This window comes from Bombus flavifrons, chromosome 18, assembly GCF_040668555.2.
Source record: "Bombus flavifrons isolate JBK064 chromosome 18, iyBomFlav1_principal, whole genome shotgun sequence".
Taxonomy (NCBI): Eukaryota; Metazoa; Arthropoda; class Insecta; order Hymenoptera; family Apidae; genus Bombus; species Bombus flavifrons.
In genome coordinates this window covers 5,449,768-5,468,514 of record NC_138459.1, presented here as the reverse complement: position 1 = coordinate 5,468,514, position 18,747 = coordinate 5,449,768, and the positions used below count along the sequence as shown (strand labels likewise).

At 38.1% G+C, this 18,747-nt stretch overlaps 1 protein-coding gene across 2 annotated transcripts in view; it reads left to right on the top strand.

Annotated features, from left to right (window-relative positions):
* Positions 1–18,747, top strand: part of Btk29A (tyrosine-protein kinase Btk29A) — a 346,914-nt gene that overhangs the window by 1,738 nt on the left and 326,429 nt on the right. The window contains exons 1-2 of one of the 2 annotated variants that reach the window (XM_069131278.1): positions 331–526; positions 3,554–3,739. In XM_069131278.1, coding sequence (XP_068987379.1) covers positions 524–526; positions 3,554–3,739 — 189 coding nt within the window. In that variant the 5' untranslated portion in view covers positions 331–523. Of the gene's footprint in view, positions 1–330; positions 527–3,553; positions 3,740–18,747 lie in introns of those variants that run through there. The other variant, XM_069131277.1, reaches the window with a different exon arrangement.

Below are 18,747 nucleotides of genomic sequence, written 5' to 3'. Positions count from 1 at the left end.
TATAATATATGTTTTTTTTTTTTCTAATTAGCTTGATAAGATAATTTTTATGAAGATAAATATTAAGATACATTCAATCTCATTTTGAGCCTCTTTAAAATATCTATTTAAAATTAAAGAGAGACTATTAAGTTACTAGAAAAATTCTAGATAAATCTTAGTCTTTGGCAGAAGTTCGGGACAAAAAGTTTGACGCAGACGTAAAACACGTGAATCGCACTTGTGCGCGTGCGCGCTCGCGATCGACGAATGCGTGTTAGTTGACACGCGTTCTCGCTTCGAATTGTCGATGGCGCGCGTTAGCCACTGTTTACGCTATTTATTTAGACTGCCTCGTAGTTTTACGCCAAACAGATTTCGCGTTTTCTCTGTGAACTTCCAGTGGAAATCAATTGTGATTGTCGGTATAAACGCGACACAGATGTACCTTCGTATATTTTCATTTGTAAATGGATACGTTTTGAAAAAGTGAATCGATGATATACAGACAAAGGGCTTTTTATTGTTTCATCTCGTAAATCAAATGGTACGAATGAATTTAACGGCATTGTTTCATTATTGTTGTATTTTAAGCAGGGAAAATGGAACAAATATTTCAGAGAAGAATAAGAACAAATTTATTCATTTACTTTATACATCGAAATGGGTTGCTCTGTATAACTTTTCGCGGCATTCAAATGATTCAACCTGTGGGAAGTTGTTTGGTTCTTTAGTTCTTTTACAGCATCGAAAATGGTCTAGGCTTGTCTCGTGAGAACGCGGCCGAAGGTTTCAGCCTGTCTCTCTGGCTCTGTATTTTGAATGGAAATTCTTCGTGGTCGAGTCACCCTGGCTTTAATGGAGGTTCAGGATCCCTAAAACCTTTATATTTGGCTCACCAGGCTTTAAACATTCTTTCTCAGTTTTACGTTATTTTTGTGTTTTAAACGTATCACTGACTCATCTCTGATAAATATAAAACCAATTATCACGTGTGTAATATAATCTTTTCTTTATGCAATTGATATCATAATTCTATTTTTGCTTTCTGATATGGTAATCTTATCTTCTTTTTTTTAACTTGTTGTACTCCAAATACAACCACTTGGTTTTGTGTTGCATTGGCAACTAGGTAATTGCGGATTTTGCCATTAGGTGGTGTTGACAAAATCCGTAATCACTTAGTTGCCAACCTAGTTGATGTTATTTGTTCGTATCTACCTTGAATTATGTTTAAGCTATGTTCGATGGAATTCTTTGGGAATAAAAAGTATTCAGGCTGCAATTCAAACTATTCGGATAATTGAAAGTTCATCGCGCGACTCGCCTAATTGATCTTCGACCAAGTTAACTGCGAGAAACTTGAAGTTTCTACGGAACGTTGCAACGTTGTTTCATAGAAACGAAGAATTAAGTGTTTCTATCAGACTAAAGTAACTCGTAAGTGGCATTAACGATGCAGTTACTCACGACGAGTCTATACCACTTTATTGCACGAAATCACACTTCGAGTAAAATAATATTCAAAAATGTTCGCCACTTGCCTATGAAAATTGCCTAATTGATCATTTCGATTCATTCATTAATCACTATTTACTTCACCGTATATTCCATTCTGTTTTCGCGAAACAATTCAAAGGAATACAATTTACGCAGAAATTTCTTCCACCCGGTAAATATTGGCTTGGCAACTAAGTGATTGCGGGTTAGGTTGCAATCACTTAGTTGCCAAGCCAATATTATAACCTGATATATATTTATTTGAAATATTTTACATATTTTTGCATATAACATGTACTCTACAGAATTTTGCATCTTCAAATTTCCACAGTTTATTCATTAATTTTTTGTCAAATTTCCATCATTCTACTGCACCACGTTGATTCAGAAACCAGTGCTATTAAGGGGGTGTCCTGGATTAGAATGTTCTAAAACAGCGCTTTTTTGTGATTTTTTTTGGAAGGCAAAGAAAGAAATTAAGTTATTGAATTTTGAGGTATGGTTTTATATATATTTAATGAATACAAAAAATTGTTGTAAAGTAAAAAAAAATTATAACAGATTTCTAAGCCTATTTCATGGGCTGCAGTTTTCAATCGGCGGGAAAGATCCACCTCGTAATTCTTGACTGAAACGAAAAACCAAAAAAGGATTAAATTATATATTTTTCTTCTGGGTGAACTGAACAAAGACAGAAAAAATGTTTATTTAAATAATTGTTATAGCACCTTAAAGTTTATTTATTTTTTAAACATTTTTTAAACCCACCAAAATTTTTAATTTCACATTTTTCTGCCTTTGTTTAGTTCACCCAGAAGAAAAATATACAGGGTGGTTGGTAACTGGTGGTACAAGCGGAAAGGGGGTGATTCTACGCGAAAAAAGAAGTCGAAAATATGGAATAAAAATTTTTTTAAAATTTTTCCATCGAGACAACGATCTACGGTGAGATCCGTTATAACGTACCGCACGCGTACCGAGCGAAAATTCAAAGTCGATTTTCTAGAAAACAAAGCCTCGAACGAAAAATTGTTATTCTATATTTTCGACTTCTTTTTTCGCGTAGAATCACCCCCTCTCCGCTTGTACCACCAGTTACCAACCACCCTGTATAAACGTGCTTCCTATCATTCCATTGTCTAGTAACACTAAGAGAGTAAGAATGTCAATCAGCATAAACTTATACTTATAAATTATACTTGTACTTATACCTTTAATTATTTCAATATACTTTTCTATTACAAATTCATCCACTCGTTCTTAAATCAGTTAACCTCAACCTCAACATTGGGCAACTAAGTGATTGCGGATTTTGTCATTAGGTGGTAATGACAAAATCCGCAATCACTTAGTTGCCAACCGAATATTTTCGAGGAAGCCGTTTCCTAAATTGAAGTGCGAACGAAGAAAGTAACAGTAACGTATACAGGGTGGTTGGTAACTGGCGGTACAAGCGAAAAGGGGGTGATTCTACGCGAAAAAAGAAGTCGAAAATATAGAATAAAAATTTCTTTTTTTAATTTTTCCATCGAGACAACGATCTATAGTGAGATCCGTTATAACGAGACGCGATGAAGTGCACGCGTACCGAGCGAAAATTCAAAGTCGATTTTCTCGAAAACAAAGCCTCGAACGAAAAATTGTTATTCTATATTTTCGACTTCTTTTTTCGCGTAGAATCACCCCCTCTCCGCTTGTACCACCAGTTACCAACCACCCTGTATAATAACATAATCCTTTTTTGGTTTTTTGTTTCAGTCAAGAATTACGAGGTGGATCTTTCCCACCGATTGAAAACTGCAGCCCATGAAAATAGTCTTAGAAATCTGTTACAATTTTTTTTTACTTTAAAAAAAATTTTTTTGTATTCGTTAAATATATATAAAACCACACCTCAAAATTCAATAACTTCATTTTCTTCTTTCCCTTCTAAAAAAAAATCACAAAAAACCGCCGTTTTAGAACATTGTAATTCAGGACACCCCCTTAAGTAATTCTTCATTTACTTGGTTCATTGTATCATTTGAAACGGAAACATCGATAACAATTTAATACTGTTGTTTTCTGTCTGCAGGGTGGCCCTCCATTGGGAATGGCGGGGAAAGATGGGAAGGCGGAGCCAAAAAGCGGGGACGTGGTGCGGCAGGGGTTCATGGTGAAGCGTTCGCAGAACAAGAAACGCTTCACACCAGTCAACTACAAGCAACGTTGGTTCGTCTTGACGAGGCGCTACCTCGTCTACTACGACGGCGATGGAGAGGTACGTAACCGAGCTTTTTTTGCAATTTCAACATCGTCACACTCCGTCCACTTGTTTTTTGCTCTGTATTTTTTCCCCCATAGCTGCCCCATTAACGGCCTTTCTCTGTTGCCCCGAAAAAAACTTCTGCTCCATTAGCGATCGAAGAAGAGGGTTTTCTCTTTGTAAATAAGCCGGTAACCAGATCGACAAATGAAATAGACAAGCAAAAAGTTTCACCGTGTAAATAGACTGCAAATATAGCTTGATAAATCGAGCAGACAGAAATTAAGCGATGGAAAACGTTCAAACGATATTTCGATGCAACCCCTCTTTTGGCGTTTCACTTAAAACTTGCCAGACACCCTTGTAACTTCAATTTACGACTTCAGGGGCTGATTAATACTTGGGACGACGGCAGCCATTGTTATTCCCTTTCCTCCCCTTCCTTCTAAACAGACACGAATTCTCATGGAACGGACAAACCGAGACTTTCATTGAACAAAGTAGGTTCCAAGGTTTTCGGGACTGGTTCGCCAGGTTCCACTAATTTGCCTTTCAGTTCGTTATAAATACCTAACCGTGTTTGCGACCTCGCCTTTTGGCCTGGTTTTCGTCGTGGTACCGATCATCGAGGATTGTGTACGTCGAAAGCAGGTCGACGTGTCTTTCCTCGGAACGAAAGGAGAGGAGAAAAGGGGAATCGGAGAAAGAAAATAAAACTCGTACGAACCGTATCGATGTAATTGCGAAGTCGAAGAAACGTACTCGACGATGCGATTTCTCATTCGATAATTGCTTCGAAATAGTCCGGATACACGGGGTCTCCAGCGATTTCCAGCGATCTTCAATGAATTTCCGTGGAATCCGTCGGCGGCGATTCAGAGAGATGAGACGAGACCAGAGTGCAGCGTGTGTTCGCCTGTTTAACTCGTTGAAAACACGGAGACGATGGTTTCGAAGCTTTAGGGTGACAGAGAACGGCCTTGAGGGGCGGCGAATGGAGTGAGACGGCGAGCAAAAGCCTTTAGACCGGAAAAAACTAAATGTGACTTAGATTGGATGGCGTTCGTTTTAGGAAAAAAGGACGAGCCATCTTAGTGTTTTGATTTAGCTCGAGAGAAAGTGCTTCTCGACTTTTCTTCGATACGTCTTCTCTCTATTATTTGGCGGGATTTTTTTACGTGGCAATTTCTTTGCCCTTCGTTTTTACGTGCCGCTAGTTTCCTTCAATATCGCTCTTTAACACTCGCGATTGACTCAGCTCTGCCGTTTTAATCCTCGTGAAAAAATGTTTTCAATTTGAGGAGGGAAGAGGGTGTCTTTAACTTTTCGATGTTACGCTAAAAGTAGCAGGTTTCAAGAAAACGAGGTCTAATTGGATGAAAAGGAGAATTGGAAAACGGATAAAAGAGTTAGAAAGTGGTATTAAAAAGTAGATTAAACAGTTCTCTGATCTGAGCCTGAGCGTCTGACCATGTAACGGCACGAGCCGAGATCGATTTGGTTCTGTTCCTTTCGTTTCGCCCCGTTCGCGATTCCTACCGGCAGCATTTTGCTGCAGCGTAAAATTTACGCGACGTGCAACGCACTAAGAGACCGTCGGAATCGATAATTAACGATCCTGGAACATCATCAGTTGCGCGAGACTACAATTCACGGGAGAATTGATAGTGGGTGAAAATCAGTTGCGCTGAATCTCCCACTTGAACATTATTACGTTTTCAATCGAGCGATTAGCATAATTGTGGCTGAAGCGTCCAAAATAGACAGGAATTTTTCGTACATAAATTTCTTCAACTATTTTCTCCTCAAATTTTCTGTATCTTACAATTTTTAATTCTCCTTATTTTATTGTATAATAATATCTAGCCTTTACTCTTTTTTCAAAAGAAAGAAATAGATAAAAACATATATTTCTGCGTCGTATAGAAAATTTTCGTTATTATAAAAATATAATGTAGTTTGACGAATAATGTAGTTTGCGTTCTGTAAGGAAGTTTGTAGAGTTTCCTCGTCTTGTCGCTTATTGTTACACAGGGTGGTTGGTAACTGGTGGTACAAGCGGAAAGGGGGTGATTCTACGCGAAAAAAGAAGTCGAAAATGTAGAATAACAATTTTTCGTTTGAGGCTTCGTTTTCGAGAAAATCGACTTTGAATTTTCGCTCGGTACGCGTGCACTTTATCGCGTCTCGTTATAACGGATCTCACTGTAGATCGTTGTCTCGATGGAAAAATTTAAAAATTAAAAAAAAATAAAAAAAAATTTTTTTTATTTTTTTTACCACCTAATTACAAATTATTGTCATTACCACCTAATGACAAAAGCCGCAATCACTTAGTTGTCAACCCAATAGAGGAGACAAGGAATGAAAAGAACGATACTCGCGTCGAGTCCGATATCTCGGAAGAATTTTGAAAATGGACGCGTATGAGAATGCAAATGGCGGGAATAATAACGCTGAGTTTGCTAGCGGTACGCCTCGAATCAGGGCCAATTGCTTTATACACATTACCTTGCGCTTGACAAGCGCCACTAGCGTTCCGGACGCTAGACTCATCATATTATCTCTGCCTGGCCGATAAAAAGCCGCCTATTATTCCTTGTTTTCTCTGGTTACTTTGGATGCTTTGTTCATGATCAGGAGAAACGGTAGCAGAAAGCTTTCACGAGGAGCAGAAAGCATATGTACGTATACGTATACGCATAAAGATGTGGAGGGATTTTTAGTGTCAAGGTGCGATTAATTGTGCGAAAGTGCTTCTAAAAATATATTAAAGCAGCGAGTTTTCTTATTCGCTTGTGTTTTATTCGTTCTACCTAAGATATTTTGCTCTTGAGTATCTTTTTTTTTAAACGTCGATAACATAAATAAATCACTTGTGGCGTGGAAAAAAGTAGCTTAGTATTAGTTTTTTATTGGTTCATATTTTTATTTTTTTAGTTTTTAATGGTCGATCGTCTAACGAGCTACAAAGAAAGTTCTCAGCGTGAAACGAGAAAGCACACGATATATCATCATTATACTTTGTTACAGGAAATCTCATTAGCTGGTATATATAGGCTGTGACCAATAAAAATATATATGTTCGATTAAAACGTCTCTTCAGTCTTAGAACGTAGAATTGTAATTGAAGAGTCTGCGCAAAATAAGAAGATAGTTCCCATTAATTTGGATAAGTTAACAAAAACTAATTTAAAATCAAATCATTTCTTTTAAACGAACTATACATTTATACTACATTGATATTAATAGTAATCAATTTTTGCATATTAAACTCGTATATTCCTCTTCCTATAATTCCAATTTTAAATCGCAAATTTAACTTTTCTGTCTTATTATACATTTTTCAATTAGAATCTTTCACTTTCTCAACCTTTCTGAACTATCAATTCTAGAAAACGTGAAGATCGTTCGAGCCTCGAAATGTTCGAATAAATGCGCTTACGTAACGCGGAAAGTAGGTAGAGACGCAAACATCCAGGAAACAGGCACCTCTTCCAATTCTCCGCAATAAATTACAAACCGAAAGATCAGCGCAATCGGCCACTGGACACTCGACCTGAACGAATACCGTGGTGTAGCCATTTACAGATATAACCGGCAAAAGCAGGCTTCTCCCACTATCGCGATCATAGTCTAGACAACTCCTCTATAATCCTTATTCGATCTGTCTGGTTTTTCCTAAATGGATTTTTTAGCCACTCTCCCTTTTTCTCGTATCGAAAGTTTTCTTTATTTACCATCAGAGCTCGAACGCTCGGTGTATTTGGCTAAAAATTTATCTTTCGCAGCCAAAATGCAAGTAGAACAATTGAACGAGAATGTTTTACGTTATTAATTGAAATTTCTTTTTTAGTATACAAAGAATATAAAATAAAGCAGAGTTTTTTCCATTCCCTTTATATCCTCGTACAATGTTCAGTAGCATTTCAATATTTTAACCATCCATTATTATCTCTGAAATCATCCGCCATATTATCATTTGAAGCACAATTTCCAAAAAACAGATCTCCTTTCTTCTCATATATCTTTGCCTTTCTCTCGATACCACTCGCGATATTATTTCTCATGAAACATCATCGCAGTATTTAACCACTGGTTCTTACCTCTTAAAATAAATTCATCATCTCATTATCTTTCATTATATTGCTCCTAACAAACGATTTAACAAAAATTTTCTTTTTTATCGTCGATCTTTACTTTTCTCTAGCAATTTACAAAATCATTTCATTATTATGAACTTTTATCCTTCTCCCTCAATTTACAAAATCATTTCCCATCAAACATCGAAGCTAATTGCGATATTTAACCATCTATACTCCGTATTTCTTAAACCAAATCATCTCTCTTCTCCTCTCGATACCGCTCACAAAATTATTTCCCACTAAACGTGAAATCTAATCGCCATATGATGACCATTCAGTTCCATCGCTTAAATCGAGTCAGCTATTACTTCGTTGCTCAGATATAACCACCGGAAACAGCAACCCTCTGTATCCTTCTCCCTTCTCTACCCTCTTATCCTGTCACGTAGCTTTCTTTAAAACACTTTGACTGCCACGCCGAAATCACATGTTTCACTGAAGACGCCACGAGAGTATTTTATTATTCAAAGCATATAGTGGCAAAATAATAATAAATTGATGATGTAAGACAATATTCTTCCCCGATGGACCGTTTATCTTATTGGTCGTCACTGGCGATCACCGTGGCGCCTTGGTAACAGTTGACAGCGACATATTATAACAAGGCTTCGTTTATTTCAACAAACCATTCGCATTCGTTATTTCGTCGTAAGCAAAACGAGCAGAATATATTGTTGAAACGTGTAGAAGATATTAGTAAACAGTATTATGATTATTTTTATGATTTCGACGAAATGGTAGAGGTCCGCGAAAAAAATTATGTTTGTGATAAACCAATGGTAGTGGTAGATTGCAACCGAGGAAAATGTGCTGTAGATTTGTCAGATCAAATTGTTACGACCGTTCGCGAAGAGACGCGATCGCGAGAGGCGTAAATTCTCGCTACGATTCTGATAGTCCACGCCGCGAACCAATCGTTCCCCTGTTTCGATTAGGATAACAGACGTAGTTCAAAATGATTGTAACACTGAATCAACAGGGTTAATATAAGCTTCTATTTTTAACAATATTTCAAATGATAACTAACACGTTACAAATGATTTAACGATGATACAACTAGTTTATTATTATAATTCGACTCGACTTTATAATATTTCTCCACGTATTCGTTTGACTAAGCGACCTTGATTTTATTTCTCTGGACCTCTCGATGCATTCGGTTTGAATCCTCGTATGAGACTGACTGCCCTTCGATTTTTCCTTCGTCTTCTCTTGGAGACGACCCCCACCACGCTCGGGTCTCGCAACCGTTCTCGCCTATGATCACGTATGCCACTTTTTTGCGTAGGTAAAATAACGAACCGATGGCGAATCGATGTTTTTTAGAACTCGCTGCTGGACGGCAACTACGCGCTTATCGCTACATTGTGTATATCTTGCCGGTCATGTAAGACGATCTGTTTGCGACACTGTAGTACCAAGGGAGACGGTTAGGAACACGGCCTATAGTAAAGCTTGGGGCGTAACACAAATAATAGCATATTCTACCACATAGAAGAACCTCCAAGTGATATATAAAATTAGCTTTAGAGTTACTATTAAATACATCAATTTCAAACGCGATGATACTCTATAAACAAACAAGAAAAACAAAAATCAAGGTATCAGATTTTAGAATGGCACTCGCGATGCACCTTACACAGTGCCATTCACCAGAGCCGTGAAATATATTTATTCGACAAAGATTGCGACACGAAACGCGGAAGAAAGAGGGGCAAGCGTACCTGGCACGAAAATTTGCAGAGAGTGGTATAAAAAAAATGTTAAACAGTTAGGATCAAAAATTGCTAAGAATCGGACCAAAGAGGTGACCACCTATGGTCCAAATTGTATTGATGAGCCACATTTGTGTTTAAAGTGTTTCAACACAGTGCACCGTTATATGCAACATTTGTTCTCATTTTATTTTTATTGATGTTCTAATAAAAATGTTTAATTGTTCAATGAGGCACTTTCTATTTCGAAGTATCTTCTATTTATCGGTTATATTCAAAATGCCCCCACTGTCAATTTTCATTCAATTTTTACAATTGTAAGAAGTTGAAACACTCCGGTCAGCAATGACCATCGTGGCGTCATAGGAGAAACCGTGGTGGGTCATATATGACCCATCGTAGCAGTCAAAGTGTTAACAGTAGCAGTTAGCTGCGTAGAGGTACGCAGCCTATTAGCTGGTAGGCAAGCCAGCCTGTTTCGATGGCAGGGGCTGCTTAGGGGTGGATATAACGTGCTCGTAGACCATGTGTAAAATTGGCAGCGCAGGCGCCCCAGGGCCGCCACCGCCACCTTCTCTTCATCCTTTCTTCCGCCGTGAGTTCCTGATGCTGCTCCGCGGCTCAGTCAGTGGTCGTCATCGGGATCGCTCTTTGCTGCTCGTCAGCATCTACGATATATCTGAACATACACAGAAACATACCAACGTCAGTCAATTCCATTCTTTCATTTTGGTGTTCAGCTGCTTTCAAGCAAGAAGCTCTGTTTCCAAGAGTAATTAATCCGTGTAATTTCCGTATTTCGAAATATACATCGATACTCGTATATATCGTCTTTTAGTCGATATATTTGCCAGGATATTCGCCGCTATTCCATCGATCGATGCTAGGTGTTGAATCGAACGTTGAACAGCGTTTTCACGAATAGTACAACCGAGGTTACGAGGATTTCCAAGAGGGAAGAGTATCGTATATTTCCTATTCGCCTCGAGTTGGGTGGTTCTCGGAAGGAAAAAGCTGCAGCTTTAAGTCGGGGCAAGATACCAACCGAAGTAATTGGATACTTGGAGAGAAGCAATCGTGCAACACCGTCTGCTGAGAGACTATTCGAAGACTATCGATCAACGATCCGCTGTACCCTCGAGAAGTAGAGTATTACTCCACGGAAGTTTTCTCATCCGAGATATTCAAGATCGGAAGAGCTTTTCCGACAGACTATTCAGCGAGTCGCGGGAATTAATCCATCGTAGAGAAGTTTTTCTAATTAATCCTCGGTTTCTTCGATCCACTTGCCAGCTCGTAGGCAAGCAATCGTTATTCATCCGGAATATCTTCGACACCACGGAAGACTTTCGCATCTTTCTGGAAAGTTGGGTCGTTAAGACGTTGAGAGGTCGCGCTCGATCAATCCAGAAGCTACAATAGATCACGCGGCCTCATCGAGTTCCACGCGCCAACAGGATTCTTTCGTTTTTGCCCCGAGACGAACACTTTTCTCCACGTGGCAGAAGCGACGCCAATCGTGTCTCCTCGACGTGATCGAACTTCCAGAACCCTTCGAGACTGCTGCAACGTGGAGGTAAGATCGACTGGATCTTTCCAGGGAAGGATTACTTTTAGCTTATCCGAGATCTCCGCCAGATATCGTTTATTCTTGATCGCGTCGAGAACACTCGCTCCTTTTTTACCATCGGTCAAGTTCTCTCGGCGCTTTAGTCGGATCGTGAATCATTTCTTTAAGGGGCTGTCATTGGGAACGTTGAACGAACGGATGGTTCCTATTCGCTGGTCTTGCGTTTTTTTTTTTTTTTTGGTAAATCGACCTGGTAGAAATCCAGCGAAGAAGTTTTGATTGTTTGGATGTTCGAAGGAAAATACGAAGAGAATCGGTTCGATCGATACATTTTGGGGCAATTTGTATTTTCGTGATGCCTGAAATTTCTTTGGGGATTAAGGTGAGAATTTTGAGCATTAAAGGGGATGACAGTGAATGGATGATAGAGACGGATAACGTGAACTTAACAGTAGATCTACTACACCAGCCAAATTGACTGGTTTTACAATTTTATTTTAAAATTTCTACTTCATGTTATATTTTCTTCTGTTATGATGTAATGACTTTTGCAACGATAATTAAAAGAATAATATAATAAATTTTATTTTGCTTTTTATATATTCAAACTGAAAATAATTTTGTATCAAGGCTACTCATACCAATAACAATCAAAATGACTGGTACTTGTCAAAGTGTACAAAGGGTCCTGCAATTTGTTTATCGAACCCCAATTAACCAGTTTCCTCGTTTTGTACAATTTTCTATACGTTTTTAAAATTTTTACTGCGTATCACTCGATATGATGATATCAGTTAACAGGAAAATTCCGGATCGATCGCTAGATCGCTAGATGCTAACGCTAGAAATACCACATCAGTCAAAATGACTGGTTCTACAATTTTATATATGTGTCAACCCTCGTTTAGGGATTATGGTCCCAGATGGCTTAATATACCAAAAATGTATTACATAACATGGAATTCCTTCTGTAAGAAAGTAATAACTCAATAAATATAAAAATGTTCTATTATTACGTATTTTTTAAAGACCAGTCATTTTCACTGGTTTTGTTAGAAATAGCTTCGTGTTAACTATCGGTAGTTCTAGTGTTAAAGTAGAATAATGCAAGTCTAAGAAGCGATGAGTCGACTTTCAAGAATTTCACGCTGTGAAACGCAAAGAGTTCCTTCAAGAAGAGATCTGTACGTCTGCAGAGGAGTTTTGTAATTCTGAACATAGCGTTCAACGAAATTCACTTTTTCTTTTTACATACGAACGACTGTACTCCATTGAAATATCGAATCTTTTAGTTTGCTAAATTAAACTCACCGTTCTGTCAAGTGAGAACAAAAATACGAACAAAACTGTGTATTAGAGGAACGGTCAGCGTGAAACAAGGTAAATTAATTGCTCCGTGCAGTTATAATTAATTTCGCAACGGTGCATTACGTAAATTTAACGAGCTGTCGCGCGTTCGACGAAACACATATCCAAACGAAACGAGAGTTAACTCGCTGAAAGAACGTGTTCCTCTTGGATTTTTCTTCGAGACACATTCTTCTTCACGATTCTTCCTATTATCTTCTTTCTTTCCTTATCTTATTTTTTTTCTATTCCTATTCTTCTAAGATGGAACAATGCATCGATTCAACGAATCATACCTGTAATTCATCCTGCAAATCACTAATGTTCCTCTTTACACATATAAATATGGCTTCTCGCGTGGTTTTTGCAGAAGAGTGAGTTATTTAACATTTTGACTGCCACGCCGAAATCACATGGATTGCTGAGGACGCCACGGGTGTATTTTTATTATTCTGAGCATATAATGGCAAAATAATAATAAATTGATGAATCTCTCGATGCATTCCGTTTGAATCCTCATATGACATTGACTGCTCTTCGATTTTTTCCTTCGCCTTCTCTCGGAGACGACCCCCACCGCGCTCGAGTCTCGCAACCGTTCGCGCCTCTGATCACGTACGCCACCTTTTTTGCGTAGGTAAAATAACGGACCGAAGGCGAATCGATGTTTTTTAGAACTCGCTGCTTGACGGCAACTATGCGCTTATCGCTACATTGTCTCTCGTCGGTCATGTAAGACGATCTGTCTGCAACACTGTAGTACCAAGGGAGACGGTTAGGAACACGGCCTATAGTAAGCCTTGGGGCGTAACACAAATAATAGCATATTCTACATCACATAGAAGAACCCTCAAGTGATATATAAAATTAGCTTCAGAGTTACTGTTAAATACATCAATTTCAAACGCGATGATACTCTATAAACAAACAAGAAGAATAAAAATCGAGGTATCAGATTTTAGAATGGCACTCGCGATGCACCTTACACAGTACCATTCACCAGAGCCGTGAAATATACTTATTCGACAAAGATTGCGACACGAAACGCAGAAGAAAGAGGGGCAAGCGTACCTGGCACGAAAATTTGCAGAGAGTGGTATAAAAAAAATGTTAAACAGTTAGGATCAAAAATTGCTAAGAATCGGACCAAAGAGGTGACACCTATAGTCCAGATTGTATTGACGAGCCACATTTGTGTTTAAAGTGTTTCAACACAGTGCACCGTTATATGCAACATTTGTTCTCATTTTATTTTTATTGATGTTCTAATAAAAATGTTTAATTGTTCAATGGGGCACTTTCTATTTCAAAGTATCTTCTATTTATCGGTTATATTCAAAATGCCTTGACTCTCAATTTTTATTCAATTTTTACAATTGTAAGAAGTTGAAGCGCTTCGGTCACCAATGACCACCGTTGCAGTCAAAGTGTTAATTAAAACTGGCCTCGTTGCTCGTTGTTCTTCCTTGCAAGAAAAAGAGAAACAGAATACCAGTAGAAAGGGAGGAAGAGCGAAGAAAAAGAAAGAAGATGTAGAAATTGGAAGTAGCTGCACGCGAATGGGCCGAGTAATTCAACACGGATTTTTTTTCACAAAGCTCGGATTCTCCCGTTTTCCAGCTTTTCCCTGCTTTTTTCTTTTACTTCTGCAACCTAAACGCATCGTTCCGTCTACGCTTCACGAGAAGAACGTTCGGTCTGCGCCTCTGTTTCCTCGATTATTCGAGTTCGTGTCTTGCTGAACGAACAAATGGACCAACGGCCGTCGTTACGACGAAGTGTGCCTGACGAGACAGAGCAGAGTGGAGAAACGTAAGGAGAGGGGTTAAAACGGGTAGGGTGGGGATGGAAGAGCGTGGTTGCGCTCGTAGAACATCGACGTTAACGAAGGTCACCGGAAGCTGGCGAATCTAATAAAGACGTCGTGGCACGGGACCCACTCGAAAAGCCTAAATGAAATTTTCCAACGGCCACCGCTTTCTTTTCGCGTCAGCCGCCTCCTGAACGAGGATGCACCAAGTTACCGAGGCTAGCAACCAAAGGGAGGTCTGTTTTCTGGCTTGCCGAGCTTTATTAATGTTTATTAGGGCATGGACGTTGTACGTCGTGTGTCGGATGTTTTTGCTCGTGCCAGAGGTGTTTTGTGCAGCGGCCGCGAAGGCGGAAGCGTGTAGGTGTTTGTGGAATTATCGGTAGTTTTTTTTATTCTCTGCTTTCTTTTTGTCGTTTTTAGCTCCATTTTTAAATCTGTTTCCCTTTGTCGCAGTACATCGAGTTTCGAGAATTTTTGTTTTAGCCGAAGATGGGCTACGCGCATATTAAGAACGTAGTTAAAAGGAATATTCTAGAAAGGGTTAGATGAGTGTTAAACAATGGAACCGGGTTTCGAGTACTGTTAAAAAGGACGCTTTATTGGACAAAAGAATCCTTTGAAAAGTGCACGAGTGGTGAATTGAAGAAGTCAGTCAGGTTTAATTCCTTGCGTTCTTAAGTTGAACTAAATCACTGGCGTTTGCCTTTAGCATGTAGACTAAGCTTTTGTGTATCAAAATTTAATTTACTAGAAATACTGTCGATCAGAAGTATTAGGATACGATTTATTTTGAAGAATATTATGATAGAAATTATACATCTTAAATTACATGTATTTCTTAATAAAATTTTCATTAATATTTTCATTATTATTATACATTACTTTATCTTATATATTCTTTTTTATTTCTTTATTGTACTATATTTTATTCTATTTTGTATTTATTTCATCCATTTTACTTATTATACAGGGTGTTTGGTAAAAAAAAAATTTTTATTCTATATTTTCGACTTCTTTTTTCGCGTAGAATCACCCCCTTTCCGCTTGTACCGCCAGTTACCAACCATCCTGTATACGTTACTGTTACTTTCTTCGTTCGCACTTCAATTTAGGAAACGGCTTCCTCGAAAATATTCGGTTGGCAACTAAGTGATTGCGGATTTTGTCATTACCACCTAATGACAAAATCCGCAATCACTTAGTTGCCCAATGTTGAGGTTGAGGTTAACTGATTTAAGAACGAGTGGATGAATTTGTAATAGAAAAGTATATTGAAATAATTAAAGGTATAAGTACAAGTATAATTTATAAGTATAAGTTTATGTTGATTGACATTCTTACTCTCTTAGTGTTACTAGACAATGGAATGATAGGAAGCACGTTTATACAGGGTGGTTGGTAACTGGTGGTACAAGCGGAAAGGAGGTGATTCTACGCGAAAAAAGAAGTCGAAAATATAGAATAATAATTTTTCGTTTGAGGCTTTGTTTTCGAGAAAATCGACTTTGAATTTTCGCTCGGTACGCGTGCACTTTATCACGTCTCGTTATAACGGATCTCACTGTAGATCGCTGTCTCGATGGAAAAATTAAAAAAATAATTTGTATTCTATATTTTCGACTTCTTTTTTCGCGTAGAATCACCCCCTTTCCGCTTGTACCACCAGTTACCAACCACCCTGTATATTTATAGCAAAAGGACATTACCAAAAGAGTTAAGCTTATAGCTTTGCTTAGAGGCTACAGGGAACATAAATAGAAATCTGTTTATTAGTTCCTTCGTTCCTAGACCTTGCAATCAAAAACATAATGTATACTCAATAATATGCACCGTTCCTTATTTAGAATATTTCTGCGTAATAGCAGTCTCAAGGTCACGGATATACATAAATAAAGATTTAGAGTTTTTCTTGAACTAGTTACTTCAACACCCAATAGTTTTACTATTCTGTTTGTAATAAACCGTGCTAGCCGTCTGCACGCCAAATATTCCTTTCGCTCAAGTAATCGACCCGCTATAAATTCGAAAGGAGTTGCTCAAAATGTGAATTTTCTCTCTTAGCAGGAACGTTCATCGTCAGTTTCCGTACAGCGATTCCTCTTAATGCTGCATGCGTGCACGCGAAATAATTCCCATCAGCTGTTCCCATCGCCGTTTTGCAACTAATACGTTTCGTCGTTTTTAATCCACGTAATGGCATTAAGGGATAAACGAAGGATGACCAGTGGGGGAGACTGTGTGGGTAGTATTAAGCGTAACGCGATTTAGGGAAGGGAGCAATACCGAATAACCTGTTGAGAAAATTATTGTAGCGTAACGCAAGATTCGAAGGCTAGCGCTATTCGCTGTATGCGCGTGCTATCCAACGAACGCGTTTCATTATTGTATAAAGCTGTGCTGTGTGTGTGCGTGTATATCTATACACGCAACCAATATCCTTTTACAGTAACAGGAAACTAGATTTGCCTCGCTGGATTTCCACAGTTGCAAAAGAGCCAGCTCGTGGTGTTATCGTTTGTGTTAGGTTCCTCCTCTTCAACGGGAACAACTTGTTACTGTTTGTAATAAGCATATGGTTTCATAGGGAATTACTTCATTGCGTTTGTTACGTGGCTTTCTTGCGTATAGTGTCACTCGTGTTTTGCTTTCAGCGCGTTCATTTTCCAATTGCTCTGTTTTTGCTGTTACGCAGAACTGGAAGAAGAAAGGGGTAGGAGAAAGAAAGGAGGAAAAAATGACAGCGAGAAAATGAGCCAGAAGATAGAATAGAGTAAGGATTATAGAATAAGAAAATAAGAAAAAAGAAGGGAAGGAAGATACAGAATCTTTCCTTCAGGTAGATTGATTTTATTACAATTTCTTTCAAATTTTTTACCATACGTTACCCAATATATCGCCTATACATAATTCAATTTTTAGCGTTATTGGCGTGAATGGAATGGAAAATATTCATCTCCAAGGTTGAAAGTATAAGTAATCTCTATAGCAAGCAGCTGCAAAAATGGCTTTTCAATTTGTTACAGAAGAACCGTCCTTACAAAGTTGTGAAAAAGTTAATTTGTCATGTAAAACGGTTGGAAGAGTATCTTTTTAAAGAAAAACTTAGGCCTCGCGTCAATGAAAGTATGTAACGCTTGCAATTTCCACATCCGAAATGCCGTATATCGTATATAGGTAGCATAATGTGAAATTGCCATTATGTCCATTTCTAAATTGTTCGTTAGCGCGTAGGAAGTACAGACAACGAAGGAACTTTCTTCTAAAAACTGAATCTCAGACGTACGTGAAGAATATGATTTTCGAATCTTGGCGTGTTTTAACGTTATACCTTAAATACATTAAAATGACAGTGACTCGGAGAGACAGTGCCATAGAGAATCGGAAATGTATCATATAACTTACGAAAGAGTGAGAATCTGGTCGATGTCGGCCATATTCCCATGTCATCAAATTCGATGCGCATTTGTCGAGTGCGTCCATGGCTGGTGGATGCACTCGATGCCCCCTGTTTGATTGACAAACGATGTTCGATTTAGAATTTTGGTTCGTTTATTTTCTCATCAATTCCAGGCAATTTGCATATAGAAATTTCCAATACACAAGGTATCACGAAATATGTTAGGGATATTTGTAGACTTTATAGGGTGTATTTTTAGCGCAAAATGAAATTGCTTCTAATATGAAAACAAGCCTCGAACCACATCTTTCTATACAAATTTTTTCGTCGTTCTCACATCACCAATGGGCCATATAAAAATCCCGAAATATTTTCTCAGGGTCTGTATATTTAATGATACATACATTTACCTAACATGATATGTAACCCTAATCCATTATGTAGGTATTTGGTTTCCCTTGGAAGTTCGAGAAGCAACAGAGAATTTTTTAGTTCGTTGTATCACAAATCCTACTGTCTTTTATGAAATGTCCAATTTCGTCGAACACGGTAACTGATTTTCCATTGAAAGTCTATCTTTTACTGCAGGAAGACAATGGATCGTTTATTGGTGAGGTATGAAATAAACATGACATCGTCTACGTGGCCTGCCGATTTTCTCCGCTAATTGAAATATCGCATTAACTTTGGCATATTTCCGATATTAAAACAGGTTTTTTTTCGATAATAGGAAAACCACATTACAAACGCTCTTCTCTTTACTTATATACATAAAACAATTTTCGTTTAAAATTCTTCATTCGAAAATTCTGTTTCCTTCCGATAATAATTAAACACTGCAGGAAAGAAACGACCATGAGCACAAAATATAAAATTTGTAGTATTCGAAAAACGAATTTTGTGAACTTGTTTCCCCCGCTATGCAATATTCCAATGTTCATTTTTTATAATTGATTGCTGTTTAAATGCAAGTCCATAAATTCGTTCATTAATACAGTTTCAAACGGTTTCAAGCAATTACCCAATTGTAAAAACA